At 48.2% G+C, this 20265-nt stretch overlaps 1 protein-coding gene and 1 long non-coding RNA gene across 2 annotated transcripts in view; one reads left to right on the top strand and one right to left on the bottom strand.

Annotated features, from left to right (window-relative positions):
- Positions 1-2059: 2059 nt before the first annotated feature.
- The window catches only part of LOC149339463 (uncharacterized), a 61800-nt gene continuing 43594 nt past the window's right edge, over positions 2060-20265 (top strand). The window contains exon 1 of the mRNA XM_089548251.1: positions 2060-2649. Coding sequence (XP_089404377.1) covers positions 2196-2649 — 454 coding nt within the window. The 5' untranslated portion in view covers positions 2060-2195. The remainder of the gene's footprint in view (positions 2650-20265) is intronic.
- Positions 11517-20265, bottom strand: part of LOC149339464 (uncharacterized) — a 204510-nt gene continuing 195761 nt past the window's right edge. Inside the window, exon 4 of the long non-coding RNA XR_016283526.1 lies at positions 11517-11640. This is a non-coding gene — a long non-coding RNA (uncharacterized LOC149339464). The remainder of the gene's footprint in view (positions 11641-20265) is intronic.

Raw genomic sequence — 20265 nt, forward strand, 5'->3', positions numbered from 1 at the left:
AGATTGCTCTCCTTTTTGTTATTATCGCTTTTGTATCACTTTGACAGCAAGACCATGCATGCGGAAAGAGTAGTGGGTTGCAGAGCGCGAAACACCGTCAACACTGACGCAAAATCGTGCAGCCGGCGACCCGCCGCGGCAACAAAACAGGTGTATACTACGTGGACGCCTCCGGCCCTCACCACGGGGGATGGTACACGGCCGCGGTAGTTCACAACAGCAATACAGTTAACGGCCTAACTTTCAGAGCCCGCAGTGCAACACAAGCAGAAGAGGTCGCGATTGCTCTCGCGGCCTCACATTCCAATTCAAAATACATAATCACCGACTCGCGAGGGGCCTGTCGGAACGTCGAACAAGGCTGCACTCCCTTCCTAGCCTATCGAATATACCAAAATTGCATACGGGATACGGACCCCGCACACCGTTACCTCATATGGGCCCCTGCTCATCAGGGGTTGGCAGGAAACGAGGCAGCAGACGCAGCCGCCCGCGCGCTCTCTCACCGGGCTGTTTTCTCCTCCCCGTCCGATCAGGAACCCGATTTTAATCCGGTCTATACATTCAAAGATATTACAACATATTATCAAAATTGTCATCGCCTTTACCCTAGCCCATGTAAAGGCCTGAACAAGGCGGATGAGCGGATCCTTCTCCGCCTTCTCACCAATACATTGCTCTGCCCGGCAGCGCTAAAATATTTTGACCCCTCCTTTAGCGGCAGCTGCCCACACTGTAGTGCAGTGTCTTCTGACACTTATCACATGGTGTGGGCCTGCCCCTCCAACCCCGCTATTCCCCCCATCCCCAACCCAACCCGGGAGGACTGGGAGGCGTCCCTGCTCGGCTGCCACGACTTACAGGCGCCTTCTCACCAATACATTGCTGTGCCCGGCAGCGCTAAAACATTTTGACCCCTCCTTTAGCGGCAGCTGCCCACACTGTAGTGCAGTGTCTTCTGACACTTATCACATGGTGTGGGCCTGCCCCTCCAACCCCGCTATTCCCCCCATCCCCAACCCAACCCGGGAGGACTGGGAGGCGTCCCTGCTCGGCTGCCACGACTTACAGGCCCAACAAGCCTTAGTCGGGCGCGCCCGGGCGGCGGCAACCGCCACTGGGGTCCCATACTAGGGACCTCCACCTAGTGTTTGTAAGGATCGGTCCCTTACGTTCTGATCCAAACATACCTCCTGCTCATTCGTAATAAATGTTTTCACCACCACCACCACCACCCGCCGCGGTGGCTCAGTGGTTAGAGCGCTCGACTACTGAGCCGGAGTTACCGGGGTCGAACCCGGCTGCGGCGGCCCCGTTTCGATGAAGGCGAAACACAAAAGCCGCCTGTGTGCTGTGCGATGCCAGTGCACATTAAAGATCACCAGGTTGTCAAAATTATTCCGGAGCCCTCCACCACAGCACCTCTTTCTCCCCCTCTTCTCTCACTCCCTCCTTTATCCCTTCCCTTACAGCGCAATTCAGGTGTCCACCGAGACGTGATACAGATACTAAGCTGTTTTTTTTCCTCGAAAACCAATTATCAATTCTTCCGTGCCTTCCATCTCTTCTGTGAGGAAACCAACATCAAACCGCCACTGCTTAGAAGCGGTCTGCGGAGACTTCCCTGTCCTTTTTAATTAGAAAACCCACTTCCCGCTACCGCCAATGGCTTTTTGGCGGCGCGCAACAGTCCCACCACGTGTCAGACGCGATTTACGTGTCGATTCGTCTTGCGTTGTCGATGGTTTGTCAGGATGAAAAATGGCGACAGCGGCAGTAGCACGAAATATATGGCCTCCGATCATTACCAAAGGCCGTTCGGAGGTCGCCCCCCCTAGCTCTGGGAGTCGTAAAAACGCCCGAGAGAGCCAGCCGATCCCGCCACTTCCGTACCCAGAGCGGCGGCAAAGCCGCTCCTCCGACCTGGAGCGCAGAGCTCCCTAGGCCGCGCGACCGGTTTCTCCCCAACGCGCGCCTGTACCTAGGCGGGGAAAGGCGCGGAAAGAAAAGCGCCACGCCGGCGATGTGGCAATCGCTCGGCGCTGCTCGTCCTTCGCTGTTGGGGCGTCGCTGGGCACTTGGGGGCGCCTCGGCGGAGCAGCCGGCGGCAGCAGGGCGCGTCACGTGATCGCGTGCGTTCCTCTGGTTATCGGGCGGCGAGTCAGTTGCGTGTAGTCAAGTCAGCTGTGCGGGTTATGCCAGTCATGGTGCGGCAAGAGCTGAACTTGATCATCGCGCACAGCCCGGACGGCGGCAAGAGCAGCGTCAACGGTGCCGGAAAGCCAGGCAGCGGCGGCGCTGCCGCGGGATCGGCGCGCTCGGCGCCCGCGGCAGCGGCTCCAGCGACGGCGGCAGCCACCACTCCGGCCGCTCCGGCGGCCAAGACGCCGTCGGGCCGCACGCCCAACTGCGCGCGCTGCAAGAACCACAACAAGACAGTGCTGCTTCGGGGACACAAGCGCTACTGCCCGTACGTGGACTGCGTCTGCGACCGGTGCACGCTGATCGCCAAGCGACAGGTGGTCATGGCCAAGCAGGTGGCCCTCCGTCGGGCACAGGCGCTCGACGAGGCCATGGGTCGCACGGTCATCGAGGAAGTGGACCCCGAGGAACTCAAACTGGCCGCCGAGAGCGGGAGCATGCCCCCCGGTAACCATCACTCTCCGCATCTCCCCGCGCACTAGACACCGTCGCGGCGTCCTAGGGAATTCCCGAACGGGCCACATTCGCCCATTCGAGCACGTGTCGGTTGACAGGCAGTCTTACCTAGCCCTCGCATCGGAGAATTTGAAGCCGTTGCAGGGGTTAATTGATTGAGGTGTTCTCGAGGCTACGTTCCCTGCGGTGCTTCCTCATCTGATCATTTCTTGCGTCTTCTTTTATCATTGTCTAGCCGACGCGCGTAGCGATCAACTTGTAGCGTTCCGATTGATTACTGCTGTTGCGAAGCCGAGGTAGTCGTTAACTTGTAACTTGATCAAGGTCTCGGAACGGCCAGCGTTGCGACACCGCCCTCGCTTTAAAATAGCCCCTAGCGCGGCACACGCGCTCACGACGGCGTTTTTCCCTCTCCCCGCTGCAGTGAATGTCCACTCGTCTTTAAAGGCAGCGGTTAATGTTCGTTCTTCGATGATGTCACAGCTTTTTCTCGCGCTGCGCGCTTTTGCTGTCAATATGAATCGCAGCCAGATATGGCTGCGCTGCTACAGTCGGTCTGTCTAAAGGTTGCCTTTTTGTCATTACCAAGCAAATGTTAGTCGGGAGTCTAGCGATCTCTGCATGTCATCGCTAGCGGTCCTAAGAGCCCGTAAGAAGTTGTGCGGTTAGTGGCAGGCGGTTAGACCAGACATTTCTGCATTTTATTATATTTGTTTAGCGCCGCGGTTCATGTCCCTCACCGGTATTTTTATTTGCGCACGCACGGGACTCTTCTCGAGACTTCAGTGATGAGAACAAACACCAGAGATTGTTTCGGCGGTGTTTTAATTATAGTCAGAGTGGCGCAACCTCATATTCATTGCATACTTCAATCGATGCTGTTTGAAAATTTTAATTATATTCAGAATGGCGCAATCACATATTCGTTACATGCTTCAGTCGATGCTGTACGAAGATCTTAAGCGTAGGCGCGCGTAAGGGAAAAATATAGGCGAACAGCTTTGACAGATTACTTGTCGCTCTGTATACTTGGCGACTACTCATTAAGAACAATAACGCCTTCCTCTAGAAACAAAACGACGTCATGTGGGATCATTAAGCAAAAATTGGCAAATAATCATCGAAAACTCGAAAATCGGGCCAATACTGTTTCCATGCATGCTACATATCAAGTAACTTGATGTCTGAATAATTCCTGGACTGTATTTTTGCGATTCGCATTGTCTGTGCACAGCCGGTGGTACTGAATTCGTACAGTGTAGCAAGTACCCTCGTAATACTCCTGTCACACAATACTCCTGTTTTCCTGCTGACCTTGCATGTTGTGTGATTTCGGGCCATGTGCAATCCATTGAATTATTTTCTCTAGACTTATTCCCACTTAGTTCCCACGTTCGTTTGATACTTTTAGCGTATTCAAAAAAAAAAGGGGAGGGGGGGAGGTTCGGGGAAGAACTTTAATTCTCAGTAAAAAGCTGTATAAATTCACTATACTGCTTTTTACTCAGGTAATGCTTCTTCATGTCTGGAGTGCCAGCGTAACTGAATAGGAGAACGACTTTGTTACGTACAGTTATCTTTTCTGATACTCATGGTAATTAGCCGATATACTACTTTTTCTTATGTATGTGCCACCGCGAAAAAGCGATGGTACATACATGTATAGGAGCGTGACTTTACCGCTTGTATGTGTGTGCACAATGTTATATCCAACTAGCGAGTTCTGCAATGCCGTATACTCGCTTTCTCTTTTCTTAGCCACCTACTAACTGCTTATTTAGATGTGCACGCTGTGGCAATTTCAATATTACGTCAAGCTTGGCAGAGGCCAGCCAACAAGTATCCGTAGTTTTTTTTTTTACTAATCTGAGCTGCAGTATGCGAAACAAAAGTTTTCTCCTGCCTCTATTTTACATTCCGCTTATTGTGCAAGTGCAGCAAGCAAATGGACGTGAGCTTCACCGCAACATTATATATATATATATATATATATATATATATATAAAGGTCCCGCAGCCGAAACGTCATTAAATTGTTCTGAGCTACAAACGGCTTCATATATTTTTTGCGTGCATTTCTAGCCCAGCCCAAGGAAGTTTTCTCAATACATATATATATACATACATACCCACATTAAAGCCCATAAAACCGATATATATCTGAAACTGCGTTTACATGAGTTCCTCCGCGGTCAGCATAATGGAATGCACATTAAAGTAACTGGCTTATAATGCAGGCGCGTGTTGGAAAAGAGAGAGAACGTAGTGTACGCAACGACAAGAGATATTTGCAGGCTCGCGCGCTGGAAAGACACCGACTTTTGTCACTCAAGTGGCATAGAAACACTCGCGGTGAGCTCCAAGGTGACGCACTGCTTTTCGGACAATGGCTGGATCGCTCACGGCGCGCATAACTAGCTAGCTAGCTAACACCTCTTGACGCTGTTTCTTCTCTCAAATTCGCATCGTTGTGACGCCCGTAGCTGCAGTAGTTGCATCTAGTTTTCGCGAGCCATTTTGCTCACACAGCCTCTTCTGTAGTCGTCGTCTTTACAGAAATGCGGTGAATACAATAGTTGAACTGAGAAATCCGTCCGCACGAGTGTAATAACGAATCGTGATTTGTTGGAACTGGTGTTCTGCCCGATCCGCGAAAGTCTTTAAGAGACTTGCTAGCCACTAACAATAGCCTGCTAGACGTTGCTGCAGAGTTCCGGCGAGGCACTGAAGCGATTGTGTTGCATTCGCAAAGCAGTTTTTTTTTTTTTCAAATATGGCCTTAGTTGCTTAAAGCTAGGTAAAGAACGAAGAGGGCGGATTCATGGCAAAACCTTGGAAGAGTAGCGGATGTTACCTGCTCTGAGCACTTCACTCGTCCCAGTGAGATTCCTTTGGCACTGTCACATTTACTCGTTGCGGCTACAGCGAACTGGTGAATTTACGTCTTCTTGGACATTTAACTTTCACCAAGTACACTCAAGATTGCTCAGTACTTCGCGCACTTAATCGTGCGCACTGGTTAGAATACTTGAAACGAACATCGAGTTAGTATCCAGATTATGGTAACCTTCACATCTAGATTTTTCTCCTTAACGAAGACCGACCAACATGACTCAAGAGCCGGAGATCTCAAATGTACGCGCCCTTTATTTTAAACGCAATTTCTTATTTTACGCTTGAGCCTGGCTCTCCCCACACTTGGAACATTGCCCAAGCAAGAAACAAATGAACATTCAAAGAATTAACAAGTTTTTACGGTGTGTAGAGGGAAGGGAAGATGAAAACGTTTGCAGCACAAAACGAACAAGGGCGCCACGAAAGCCCGAGTCCACAGGTCAATGACAAAAGTAAGTAGTCTTGTCCAAAGCTTGGCAAGCGGACTTAGGCTTCTCTCCAACCCGTTGTTCATTTGGCTGGAGTTCTGCGTCGTTTTGTAAGCCTAGCTTTCATCTGAAGGCTGCAGAAGGTCCCGCTGTCTTTCGGCATTGAACAGAATATTAGCGAACACAGTTGTGTTGCACTGAATCAGGGAAGTGATCGATTTCTTACAAAATTTTTTTAGAAAGTCTATAGATTGTCTATATGCTTCTGCCTATAAAGTCTACAGAATCTCTATAGACAGATCCTAAAGAACAGTCTATAGGCAATACAAATGCTATAGACAGTCTATAGTCAATCTACAGATTTACAACCATACACTTTAGTAGACATTTGTCTATAGACGGTCTATAGAATATGAATAGACAAAAAGAAATATCTATAGGAATGCAATAGAGTCTATAAGAAGTCTATAGACAGTTTTAATAAGGGTGGAGGGTCTTATGATAAAACATCATCCACCTGCGCGACGATAAGGGAAGGCAGCGTATCGACAAGCCAACGCATCGGCGCTCGCTTTAGAATCTCTTCGGTTCCGCTAGTCCTATGCGCCGATCTGTGGAGAAAAGAACTAGAAAAAATTTCTACTGTAATTTCGCAATGCTCCTGTCGAGGCATTGCGCGCCCATGAGTCTCCGCTTAGTCTCCTAGCTGCACTCCTAGCCCGCTGAACGTGCAGCTGCCATTGCCCAGCCATTGCTTATAGCAGCGGCTTGTGACACTTTGTTAAAGCGAGCACCGAACAATCGCGTCTACGGCTCGCGTGGTAGACAAAGAGAAAACAAAGTTGCTTCTTCTTCTTTTCTTGGTCGAATTCTTTTTGCTACTGCCTCGCAATCAAATATCAAGAGGAAGAATGCGCAGTGGTTGTAAACGTGGCCCCATATGTTAGTTGTGTATAGGCTGTGAGCGCGAAGCAGCTGCTTTCAGACGGCGGCTGAGGAAAAGCCAATTTATTGCTCGCATGGAACATAATGGGTAGGCTGTGCCAGACGTGAGAGCGTCTGGCGTAGTCGGTGTCTCACTAAAGACTGTGGGCAGTTTTTAAAAATAGGCTTTTTATTTTACAATAGCGCTTTATTCGGCATAGCGTTTCCAGCGGTGCAGTGCATCTGAATGCAGCTAAGACGTTCTTAGCATGCCGGTTATTGAATAGTGAATTGCTTAACTATTTACCTATTACTGTTAGGCTCCTAATTTAATGAGAGGCTTGTAGCCCAATGTGAGCGATATCCACATCAGTTTTCAGATTTTCGAAAAGCCCATTCTCATGTCTTCCGCAGCGCCAGAAATTCGGGGGTCACACACGAAACGGAAACCGCGCTACCAGGAAGAGCGGTAGCCACGCCTACAAGTGCGCGTCACAGAGGGATGCGTTGTGTCACGTGCTCCTTTCTCAGCGCCCGACTGGGAGGGGCAGACGGGCAGAGAGCACGTAATAGGCGCTCCGACGTGTGACGCGTGCTCGCGGGCGTGGCTAGTGCTCTTTCTATTCACATGGTTTCGGTTTCGTGTGCGGCCCAGAATTGCTTGCACTGCGGCGGCGACGACACTTTCGAAAATCTAAAAACTGATGGTGATATTAACTGCGGTTGTCTACAAGTCTCAATAAATAAGAAACCTAACACTGATAGGTAAAAAGATAGCTATGAGCATTAGTTAATCAGCGTGCTAGATTGCCCGTCTTAGCTGTATTGTGATGCCCTACAACGCTGACAGTTTATTCAAAAAAAAAAAAAATGCGCTCTTCTAAATCAAAAGCATTTTTAGAAATTGCTGACCGTCTTTGTGGGACAAACTGCATGCTTGGAAGGGCAGATAGGTTGAACATCGCTAGACTTGCCAAGATGAGCCAGCCTGTGTTTCTGTGCCAGCGTTGGTTTTCAATAACTGTGATTTTTTTATGCTCAAACCGCTGGTGCGTGGCGACTTTTCGTCTACTTTTCTTTTTTTTTCTTTTTTTCGTACTCTCCGTGTTTGTACCGTACAGCTGCGAGCTTTTCTTTTTGTACACCGTTCAATTTCCACAGCCGGTCCCAATGGCTTTGCTCCTGTCGTTCCGATTTAAGGCACTTTTAAAGTTGCACTCCGTGCTAGTTTCATCGCTTCCGCGACGTATTGTTTTTCCCGCTAACAGGGTCTCTATTTTTGTAGCAGCCTTCGAGCCGGCTTCGCAATATCCGATTCTTACAACCACTTCGAGTGCTGCTCCAGAAATGCCGCTGTTATGTCCAAACGTCGACATAAATAGAGATATGGCATAGCGCGATCCGCTTCAGCGCACCTCCAGTGCGTACGCTCTGATTGGTCCAGACTCTATAGGCGTCCGCGCAGCGAACCGGCACCTGGCGCCATCTGGCGCCGTCAGGGTGACCTGCGCATGCGCAGTGGGTCCCCGTAGTAGCGGTTCGCGGAAGCCGCCGCGGATCGGGCTGTGCTTAACTGGCGGATGTACTGGCCAGTGCGGCACTGAACAAAAAACGCAAATAAATGATAGCTGCATGTTAGCCCAGCAAACCTCGGCATTCAGAAAGTAAAGAGGGAAGCGCTGTCAAACGTCGTTCATAGTCTTGTCTGCAATGAAAACGTGCAAAAGTGGGAATATTCAGACAGCGGATATGGCTTAGTGCCGTCGTTCCGGCACTAAATGAGCGAATTTACCAAAATAATTGCAGCCCGCTTAAATACACAGAGGACTTAGTCACGTGTGCGTTGTCGAATGAATATAAGAGAGGTTTCAATCTTGTCGTTCTGCTGTCTTGCAGTGTACATAAAATCATGCCCTCTCCAGAGAAGTGCGCTTCTTTGTAAATCTCATATCAGTCGCCTGCCTTTAAGCCAGTGAGAACAGGGGACACTCGGCAAGGAAGTAAAGAACGAAAGCTGCGTAAAATCACGGAAATCGTACGATGGAACCAATTTGGAGCACTCCTTCCCATTGGAAGTACACCGCCTGGTCTTTCAACGTTCTCGTTTGTTCCTCGTCGTTTCTTGCGCCCCCAGATGTCAGTTTGTTCGTTAACTGCACGTTAACCAGCGCTAGCAAAGAACGTCATGTTTAGCTTCAGACGAGCATAAATGTCAAGCGAACACATTTAAGCGCTCGGACATGCTTATTGGCGTGCGGTTTACCAATCCTGCTCTGCAAGCCAAAATAATGAATGCTTCTGCGATTTATGCCTAAAATATCACGTCCATTGGCTTCCACGTAGCTGGGCATAACGAGTATCGTTTATTTCGGTGTCGTCATCTCGCACTCTATAACAGCTTCTTGAATTCGTTACTCACATAACTAAAGCTGATATTTCGACAAGGTTTCGCTTGACACTCTGTGATCTCGTGATAGTATTTTGCCACGCGCCTTCAGCATGATAAATTGATAAATTGGTTTTTGAGGAAAGGAAATGGCGCAGTATCTGTCTCACATGTCTCGGCGGACACCTGAACCGCGCCGTAAGGGGAATGGAGGAACGTAGGAGTGAAAGAAGAAAGAGAGAAAGAGGTGCCGCAATGGAGGTCTCCGGAATAATTTCGACCACCTGGGGATCTTTAACGTGCACTGACATCGCACAGCACACGGGCGCCTCTTGCGTTTCGCCTCCATCGAAACGCGGCCGCCGCGGTCTGGTTCGAACCCGGGTAATCCGGCTCGGTAGACGAGCGCCTTACCACTGAGCCACCGCGACGGGTAACGCTTCGATTTCTTGAAATGCGAAAACGTTTAGGAATATGTTGTCTCCGCTTGGAGAGACAAAAAGCAATCTCAATCGTTGGTTTTCTGCAACTTGCCTGTTTTTCTCACGTTTTGTTTTTTAATTTTTTTAGCCAACTTGCACCTCCCGACAGCCCTTAAGTAATTCGCGGGCAAAGTGAAACCGCGTGATTTGTCAAGCAGCCCCGCTCTGTTTGCTGACGTATTAGCGTGATTTGCCTAAACAGCCGTGGGCAGCGTAGAAATGTGCGCACACACAAACCTGTGCGTTCCTGTTCGAATGGGTCCCTCGCCGCTCTCTGACGATATTTATTTTTGTCTTTTTCATGTTCTCCTGAACGCAACAGAGACAGAAGGAGAACGCCGGATTCCATTTGAATAATGTATGAGAACTCCCCCTAGCTTCTAGTCCTCGCTTCTAACAGACATCTGCTACAGTTTAATTTCTTCATTTTGCCGGGGGGGTCCTCTTTTTCTGCCTCTTTTACTATTTCATGTGGCCTCTCACAACAAGTGGTTTGCAGGAAAAATGAAAGGAACTGCTGCGCGATTTTTCAGTTTGAGTGACACTGTTTTATTGTTGCACCGTTTCCCGCGGGGGCTTTCTCAGTAATGAATGCGGCGCGAATATATAGCGTTATGAAAGGCACGCATTCGAACCGGAAGCGAGGAATGTCTTTTTTGTGTTTATTTGTTTTATTGTCGCTCTCTGGCGGGTGGGCAAACATGACTGCGCTGACAGTGTTGATGTATTGGCCAAGATCACTTGGCCTCCGCAGTGTAGGTGTACGTATGCATCTACTTTACCATACATCAAAGCACGTCTTTTTTGTTGTTGTTGTTGAGATCTCTTTCTTCGTCTTTTACTGCACACGGCGCTCCTTTCCATTCTCGGATTCGCGTCCCGACTGGACCGAGCTATTCTATTATAGAAAGTGTATGAGCGCGTTGCATTCGTTGCTGTTTGCTGTAACCAAAACTGATAGCTTTGTATGAACGAAGCCCTTTTTGCGCAACAGCTTTTGAGTGCTAGTGTACACACTGTGGAATAATATAGCTATAGGCTATAATATCACGGAAATCGATTCCTTTTCAAACTCAGTGGTTAAAAGGGTCTAAATACTGGTATCTGACGGTTTTCACTATTTTGAAAAAAACTCTTGCTTCGAAACTTCTCCTCAATCGTGCCTTAAATGAAACAAACAATAATAATAAAAGACCTTCTTGTTCTCTCATGAAGCAGACTTGTGCCATTTAAAGTCATAGATTTTCGAGCCTCTAGAACTTTTTTACCGTTCTTATGCCGCGATTCCTTATTGCTTTTGTTAACGGAGAATCGTTTACTGTGGATAAGTAAACAAATGCTGATGGTTTCGTATTCACAGACATACACACAAAAAACTGCCTGGAAACAAGCATAATACTGTTGTTGTTGATTTTTTTTTGTCAAAGGCCTTTGTACGGCTTTTCGACGCGCTGCTCAGTCTGAAGCGCGTCTTCAATCGTCCCGTTATTCGAAGTGAATGACATCGGCGCTGTAGCGACGAAGTGAACAGCTAGGTTAAGTGAGCCATTTGCGTCATTAACGAAGTGAAGGATGGCAGGTGCGCACGTAAGCTTTGATTGTTGTGCAGCTCTCACAAACAAAGAAAAAAGCGCATAACAGCCTGACAAGACAGCCTGTGCTGCTGTGACACAGAGCTACAGCAGCATGCCAACTTGCCAACCGCTCACTATCGATTAACTTCCGTCTATAAGCGGGCTGTATATTGAACGAGATATCGGCGCTCTTTATTAGAGCTTAATGCAACATATTTATAATAAAAAAACGTTCGTCTTCCTCTGCAGACCATAGCGTCCAAAACAGGTAGGCGGGTTTTTCTTGAGCTGCACCTGCGAATACAAAAAAAAAAAGAAGAACAGAGAAACATTTGAGTCAAAACAATTAATTTGTTAAAGAACGGCAGATTAAGCACTCAAGATCCTCGATTTGAAGCACGAAGGCGTACTAGTAGTCCAGTTGCTCCACGTCAACCAGGTACCCAAACCGCTTTAATATTCACGCAGATGGACCTGCATAGCTGCGTTTGTTTTATATTCGTCGTTTATAGCACACAGCGAGAAGAGATAACTGCTTCAGTGAAAAATGTGTACCGGAGCTTTGCGGGCACCGCTAATGTTCGCGTTCACAACGACAAATATCGATGATGATAACATCATCTTTCATGGCGCAAGTGCAGCGTGGCTTGCACGAGATGGGGTCATGACCGATTGTACCTAAACGTTTCTCCCCAGAGAAGAACAATATCACGAAAGGGGAAAGCTTGTGATCATTGGAAAACTGGTGGTAACTGACGATCGAACCCCACGTGCTGTGCGATTTCACTTGTGATCATTGGGAAACTGGTGGTAACTGGTGATCGAACCCCCCGTACTGTGCGATTTCACTTGTGATCATTGGGAAACTGGTGGTAACTGGTGATCGAACCCCCCGTACTGTGCGCTGTCGGTTAATGCTAAAAAAGAAACCTGAGGTGGTCAAAATGAATCCAGAACCGTTCTCTGCGGTGAATTTTTCTCAATGCTTCATTTAACCTCCTCGTGAACCCTTTCCTCATGGCGCGGTTCAGGTGTCTATCAATTACTACGCCTGTTCCTTTCTTCACATAAGGATTACATTATTGTACGATAGCGTATAAGCCTCGTTGGAGAGAAATCCCAGCGACACTCGTCCGCGGCAACATGGTCACATGCCATCCGTGGCAGGTGGCCATGGGTTCCACAAGCCCCGTGGGTCTCACAACCCCACCGGTGGCAGCACCTGCCATCGCAGGGCAGTGACGCATCGCTGAACCGCTGCACCACTCCTCCAGGAGGATTCCCAGCGATCTATGAATGCAAAGAAGAGAATGAGCAATTCCGTATATATGAGAATTAACGCTATCACGTCGTACCCTTAAGGCAGATCTTTAGTCCGTGTTCGTCGATCGTTGTCCGAAGCCTGCGTTAACTTAAAAACCGGGCCTCGAACCAAAACCGGAGTGAGAACGAAAGTGCTAGCGCTCCTAACTAGCATTTTTCTTAACTACGCTAAATCGCGTGCCATTTTTTGAAGCATGATATTTATTACAGTGAAATTATGATCTGTTTACATCAACTATTTGCAAAGATTCTAGGAAACGGCACCAAAAACATCTAAAGGAACGGCAGAGCAACAGAGCACTAGACGGGAGGTAACGCTGAGCGCACCACCTAGAAGGGGTGCTCGACGAGATTGGAACTTAGGACGGGTGCATACACCAGTAGACACAATAACCATGCCATGATCAGAGAAATACGTTGCATGCATCGAGTTAGGAGTACCGAAGATACGGCCCAGCCAAGCGCCCGGCGTGTTAAACTGTGCGCCTCTCGCGCTGTGCTCTTTAAATCGCCTTACTCTACTTTCATCCGCTTCCAAACGCAGTGGGCAACAAAAGAACAATGAAGCGCCATCTGACGGGCATGGAGTGGAACGGAAAGCCGAGTGATTTCAAATGCAGGTTTGCATCAAGCAATTAGCAACGCCCTATCCACAAAGTGCATAATGTCGCATTTTCATTGACCGTCCCTCTAATTTTTGTCTTGAGGAACCCCACGTGGATTCCTTTCTTCTAGAAAAAAGGAAAAAAGGATCCTTTTTGTTGTTATTGTTCTTTTTGCATCAGAAATTATTTATAAACTTCACTACCAGAGAAAGATTCACTCTCTCTTCCGTTACCGTGCAACCTTATTATGCAGCAGACTGATATAATGTTCAATTACTTATCCGCTGAAACAGAGCGGCTTGACCACGTTCAGGTTCGTGTGTAGAACCTGCTTTTTATCTGGGACAATACATGCGTCTTCTAGCAGTATCTCTTGACAGTGGAACAGTTATCAGCGTAGGCACGCATTATACGCCCGCAAATGATTGAGCCGAGTGACAGCGTGGCGGTCAACCTTTCTTCGGGGCGCATACACTGGGCAAGTTCTTTTTTACGATGTGGCAACCACTACAGGGCTTAGCAACCACGTGCGTGACATATTGAAAGAGCTTCTATCGGTTTTCCTTTTTTAGCCCCACGTATACAGTTAGAGAGCATTCAGGAAAGCGTTGCCCAAGCGGCGGATCAATCAGCCGCCCTTGCGCAACGCAGGGGCGGGTTGGTATCGCATTGTAGGGTTGACATCGTTTCCAGGGGCTAAGCAGAAGGAGGAGGGGAGGGGGGGGGGGGCAAAGAAAAAGGGGACTGATAAGCACTAACATGAAAAATACAAAGTACAACGCAAAATAAATACAATACGACGTAATTAAAAACGATATGAAAGAGCGGAACACAACGTATGCCGCAACTTCAAGAGGCTACGATTCCATTATAAGAATGGGCTCAATGGTAAACGATGAGCTATACCAGGCGCTCTTCCAGTTCCTTGTTTCAAAGTTCCAACCACATTTAATAATCCACTGGAACTAGAGGATAGCAGCTGTATTTAACACTGTTAGTGTCCGCGTATAATTAAGGTTCAGGTGATGGTGAATACTAGTTGAACCCGTTGACAGATAACCTTTCCTAAGATTCCACAAGACCCTCTCTCCATAAATATTACTTAGCGTGTCGTCTATATATTTATTCATATGTTTTGCTTGGATTTCATAATAAAGCGCTGTACCGGATTAATTCTGCCGATTTTACCGCCCAATCAATGAACAGGGGTGAATTGCACTGTCCTTTACTTTTTCATTCTTAATTATGGTGTGGTATTATGTTATGTATTCCTTTCTTTGTGTTATGCGCATTGCTTTCCGTCTCTCTGTTGTACTGAACTCTGTTGTTCGGGCATGTTTTACCAGCAGAATTCGTCGCCGTGGCTCAGTGGTTAGGGCGCTCGGCTACTGATCCGAAGTTCCCGGGTTCGAACCCGGCCGCGGCGGCCGCGTTTCGATGGAAGTGAAACGTAAAAGGCGCCCGTGTGCTGTGCGATATCAGTGCACGTTAAATATCCCCAGGCGGTCAAAATTATTCCGTAGCCCTCAACTACGGCACCTGTTTCTTCCTTCCTTCTTTCACTCTCTCCTTTATCCCTTCTCTTACGGCGCGCTTCAGGGGTCTACCGAGATATGCGGGACAGATACATTTCATTTCTTTAAAAACCAATCAAAAACCAATTTTAAGTAAACAAACAAATAAAAACGGTAACCGAAATCGTGTCTTTTTTTTAACGATAACGCTCAATGATGATTCGCTTCCGAAACTTTAGAGATTCAGTGTTTCCACGTAGAGGAAAATATGATAAGTAGAACCCGCACATCGCAACTGCTGAAAGTGCGCATCCCGTACTTGGAAGAAAGAAATTTAGTTCAATCAACAAAAATTCAGATCGGTAGGCATCTCTTTGAAGCTAGGTAGCCTTGTTTACGCGTGTCAGATACTCAGCATCTTTCTATGCATGGAAGAGTGCGCAACATTCCGGTATACACGAAGCAAGAGTGCGCGATTTTTTTTTTTTTTGCTAAAAAATAACCCAGAAGAAAGGGGCGCTGGTAGTTTTTTGGCTTCATTGTCCCGCTGAGTCGCAGAAACCTTAAGAGCGCCATAGTAATGCAGTTCAGTACCGTTTCCCTGCTTTAAGAAAATCCACCTTAAGTCAAGTTAACTACATTGCAATGTTGCAGCCGTATACGGACAGCGCCACGTCCTGTTAACAAGACCGGAAAATTTTTTTCTGGCTGTATCCCATATCCTTCGCGGAATTCGCAGTGAATATTCCAGGGGCCTAAACACTTGGTTGTTCTTGCATCACCGCCTAAATTATTTCTTGGCGCCGTCAAAGCACCTTCCTCCCTGAGATCACTTTACGATTTCATTTATGAGGTAGGAATGCATTAAAAGTCTCCAGTTTCACCTCTCTGTGTCCGCAGATATTCGTCCGTCTCTCCGTTCGTCCACACCACGAGAGAACTCGAGTAAATGAAACACACGCGGAGATGTATAGGCATAAGTGGGATTCGAACCCAGGCCTTTTAGGAGCGAGTATGGGTTGCTGCTTGTGTAACTTGGCTGCTGAGAAGGAAGAAAAAATAAGCAGGAAGGAGAGACGGCAGGAAAATTAAGGGGGGAAGTGCACGGGCATGTCAACTGCTATGATTGACTCCAACTGGGCCACTATATATCACTGGCGCGGGAAGAGTGAAGGAAATCGATGGAAATAGATGCCAAAGTAAGGATTGAAAGAATAGGCACGTAACAGAAAGCATGTCCACCGAAGCGACTGCTACTGCGGTAGATAGCCCCATTACCACGCTGCCATCTGGCATGCAGGTCTTAGAAACCCATAAAAAGAAAATAGCTTGCAATTAGTTCCGCAGCAACAACGACAGCGTTTACAAAATGAGGCACTAGTTTCGTAATCAGCGAATAAGGTTTGGTTTGGTTTATGCGGTTTAACGTCCCAAAGCGATCAACTCAGGCCATGAGGGACGCCGTATTGGAGGGCTCCGGATAATTTCGACACCTGGGGTTCTTAACGTGCGCTGACATCGCACAGTACACGGGCCTCTAGAATTTAGCCTCGATCGAAATTCGGCCGCCGCGGCCGGGATCGAACCCGCGTCTTTCGGATCAGCAGCCGAGCGTCATAACCACTGAGCCACCGCGGCGGACCCAGCGATGAAGGAAAGCAACCATTGGTATAAAAGGCGCCGCACGAGAGATAAATGTTATCCGCTCATGAATGCACATTATCCTTACGAGATGTACAACGAGAGGTTCTTTCAAAACGTTGCAGCTTTTTATACTTTTGAATTTGGCAAAGTGTCGTTACTTGTGATGCGTACTCTGTTGCATAGCCTCCTTGTCAAATGTTTTTGCTCGCTGTCGAACGTGCTTGTGAAGTGTCCTCGTCCGTTCTATTCGTATACGTCATAATTTCTGTTCCTGCTTGACTCGTCGTGTGCAGAAAATGTCAATAAATGTGACTGCGCCTGACCGATCCCGCTCAGAACGCTTTACACTACTGGAAAGCAAATGGAAATAAAAGCAAATGCTTTCGCGGCGACGCGCCGAGAACAGGCGAGGGTTCTAAGTAGACATGTCGTACGCGCTACGTTATCGCAGCTGCCACGTGGGCGCTTAACAAGTGACGTAACGAAAATACTGCGTAAATGTTTCTTTAGGGACCGGGTTCCTTGTGATGTTGCTTGTGTTCGGATGCGATAAATACATTCAACTGCACGCATGCATTTCTACGTGCGATGGCGTAATGTAGGCGTACCACGTTTTATAGCGCAATTTTTTATAATTACCTTACTCGCGGCAACACTCTAAGCCAGACCTTCTACTGCCCCATTACCCGTTTGCTTGTCAGGAGACACCGTCATTTTCTTGTTGTTTTAGCTAGCGCCGCATTTTATTGTAGCCGCAGTTTTGGGGACCATGCGGCATGGTGAAACGCATAACTCCGTTAGCCATTGTCCACCACGTTCCAGCAAGCAGGCGTGGTCTCTCCATTGTCAAAACACCGTATTACACTGCTACTGTCTGTCCGTGACGTTTTCTCCGAAAAGCCTCTGCACCCGGTTTGATCTTGCCCACTTAACTGAAACGCGCTGAACTAGAAAAAAAAAAATCCGATCGAGCGGTTTCCCGTCACCTCTCTTTCACCGCCAGAATGCCTTGTTTTCGGGGTAGCAACAGTGCTAAATCGTTACGAGCATTCGCAAGAGGAGAAAAACCGAAAACTTTCGTTTGCTTCCTTTCGACTTTGCTCAATTTCATTTTTTTTTTTTTGGGGGGGGGGGGGGGGGGCATAGAGCAGGAGGGGGTGGAATGAAAGATGCAAACGTAGTTTCGTCACAGCGCGCGCAAATATCGCTTATTCAACAACCTTTACGTGGCCCTGACTTGACGTAATCACGTTTCGACCTGTCTGCCTTTTTTTTTTTTTTCAATTCCTTCCTTTTTTTTTTTCTCCTCACCGCGCTCTCCTTACTCGGAAGAGCGTTTTAAATTCAATCCCCGCTGGGACTAAGATCAGACCACGTTGTTTCTTCACAGCTAAACGCTTCGTTTCTGTTAACCACCCGGTCTCGTTAAATAACAAAGAAACACGTGCACTCATGGTTGGCGTGCGTTAAGCATAGAGAAAAAAAAAAGCTTTTCGAAAAAAGCGAGCAAGTGCTGTTTTAGCTAAACGCTGGGAGGAAAAAGGTAGCGTGTACTGCCTGCGCAAACTTTGTTAGGAAGCAAGTGACCGACCGCTTCAACCTCGTCAGCCACCGTTAAAGGTCCTGAGGTGTTTCGCGAAAGATACGATCACTTTTTTTTGTGGGTGTTTTCGTGCATTTTTTTCCCCCTGACCAAACCTGCCGCGCCTGAGAGGTTGAGTAATGATGGAGTCGGTTCAGGCGCGCTTTATTGAGTCGGTGGAGGGTTAAGACGAGCCACTCTTGCCATCGGGCCGTTGCTATAGTCACTAAAGCGGTGTTCCAAGCCTCGCGTGATGTTCAGACAAGCTTATGTGGCACTATAGGGCGCCATAGTTTTCCTGTGTACACGTCGGCGCTTTTTCACATTACAGTTTTATAAGGGGGATAAAATAAAAATAAAATGAAGGGCACGTCAGACAGCTTTAAAAAAAATGAAAAAAAAAGGACTCAGACTGACGCTGCATGCGCCTACGCACTGCCGCTCTCGAAACAAAGGAGCGCTGCTCTATAGCTTGGTCGTTTTTTTGTTTGTTTCTGTTTTTATTTTGCATGTGCAAAGTATTCTGCGCGAAGAACAGCCCAGACAGGAGCAGATCCTGTGTTAAAACACAACTGTATAACCACCATGCCTCGGTGTAACCCATAGCCGCGCGTACGAAGAAAAACTTCACATACGTTCGCGGCGGAGCTCAGGACTCTCGCGGGCCGCACGGCCAACCCAAGGTTGAACACGGGAGGACGGGGAATGCGCGGAGCAGGTCTTAACAACGAAATAAATTAGAAAGAGCGGGAAAAAGAAAGAAGAAGAAAAGTGCGGTGTTAACGACCGCGATCACACGTCGACGTCTCATTAGACACCTTTAGCTTACCGTGTACCGTGTTTGCGCTGCCGGAGTATCGGAGCTCTCGCGCCGTCAGTGCGCATGCGTAGATCGCCTTGAGGGCGCCAGATGGCACCAGCTACCCGGCAGCTGCGCGCTTGCCTGCCGCATCGGGACCAATCAGCGCGTGCGCACTGACGGTGAGCGGGTTCCCGCTTTTCCGCTAACGGTAACACAGTATGCTAAAGGTTTCTATTTCGCTCCGCCACCCGTATGGCCGGTGGTGACGGACAACCAGCCAGATTAGGCCTTCCCGACTCTGGGACGCCAGCGCCGCACGGGCGGGCGTCAGGTCTCCGTTCCGGCCTGGACTTGAGCATACAAGGTGTGCGCGTTTCACCACCCGCGCTCTTGGTTTTCCGGCGACCCGGGTCCCAAGAACCCGGGAGGAAAACACTACGCACCTTGCTGCTGCCCGAGTCGGTGGCGGTCTCCCCGTCCATATCTCGCTCGCGATATCTCGCTCGCGACATCTCGCCGAAACAACGCTCCAAACATCACTCGGATTGACCCGATCTGGACACGAGCTTGAAGCAGGAAGGACGGAAGGGAGGGTGACTGACAGCGGTTTCCGGGAGAGCTTCTCTTTGAAACAGGACAAGCAGTGCTTCCGCCCACACTCCGTTTCCGGAGACTCCGCGGTGGGTCTCTAATGAGCAAAACACGGAAGCCGCTACCGCCCACTCGTGTCGCTTAAGAAGCCAAATCCTCGCAATTGTTGCTCTGTTGTTGCAAGCGATGTGCACGCGACCATGTCTAAATGTGACAGGGTTCTCTGTTCTGTTCTAGCACTGTACGACAAACAGGTATTTATCGTTTTCTAATGAAAAAGAGGGGAACGCATGATGCGGCTCTTAGATGACGGCCAGGATGAAGTACGCATGCAAACCGAGTTATCCCAGTTTGTTGCTTCAGTATAGATAAGACGAGACATTAAGCTTGGAGAAAGGAAGCAGCTACGATGGCACGCAAACTGAGGGCTTTCTGTTGATGAGTACGAAGTTCGCCCGTTCGTCGTCCTGTCGCAGTGAAACACAACGACGCTCTCAAATTGATTTCGCAGTTCAATTCCAAGAGCCCCAACTTGTCGACTTTAATTCGGAACCCTATATAATACCCTGTGATGTCGAAGAAGTGAAAATATGGAATAGAAGTTTTCGACCTTACTCTTTACTGGCCTGCGGATTGCATAGAGTTCAGAAAGTATATCGATTTATTTAGAAAAAAAAACATTAATAGCGTGCCATTCGAATTTCCAATTCTTGAGTCGGGTATATTAATGTCTGAAAACAACAAAACTGCTTGCGCAATGGGAAAAATCAAAATTGTTCCATCGCCCGCTGATACACTGCAGGCGCGTTGAAATTTCAAGTTCTTTCGGCTGAGTGCTAACCTTGTACACTGAGTGAT

The sequence above is a fragment of the Amblyomma mixtum genome, chromosome 6, assembly GCF_055824585.1.
Source record: "Amblyomma mixtum isolate Tamu chromosome 6, ASM5582458v1, whole genome shotgun sequence".
NCBI classification, from domain to species: domain Eukaryota; kingdom Metazoa; phylum Arthropoda; class Arachnida; order Ixodida; family Ixodidae; genus Amblyomma; species Amblyomma mixtum.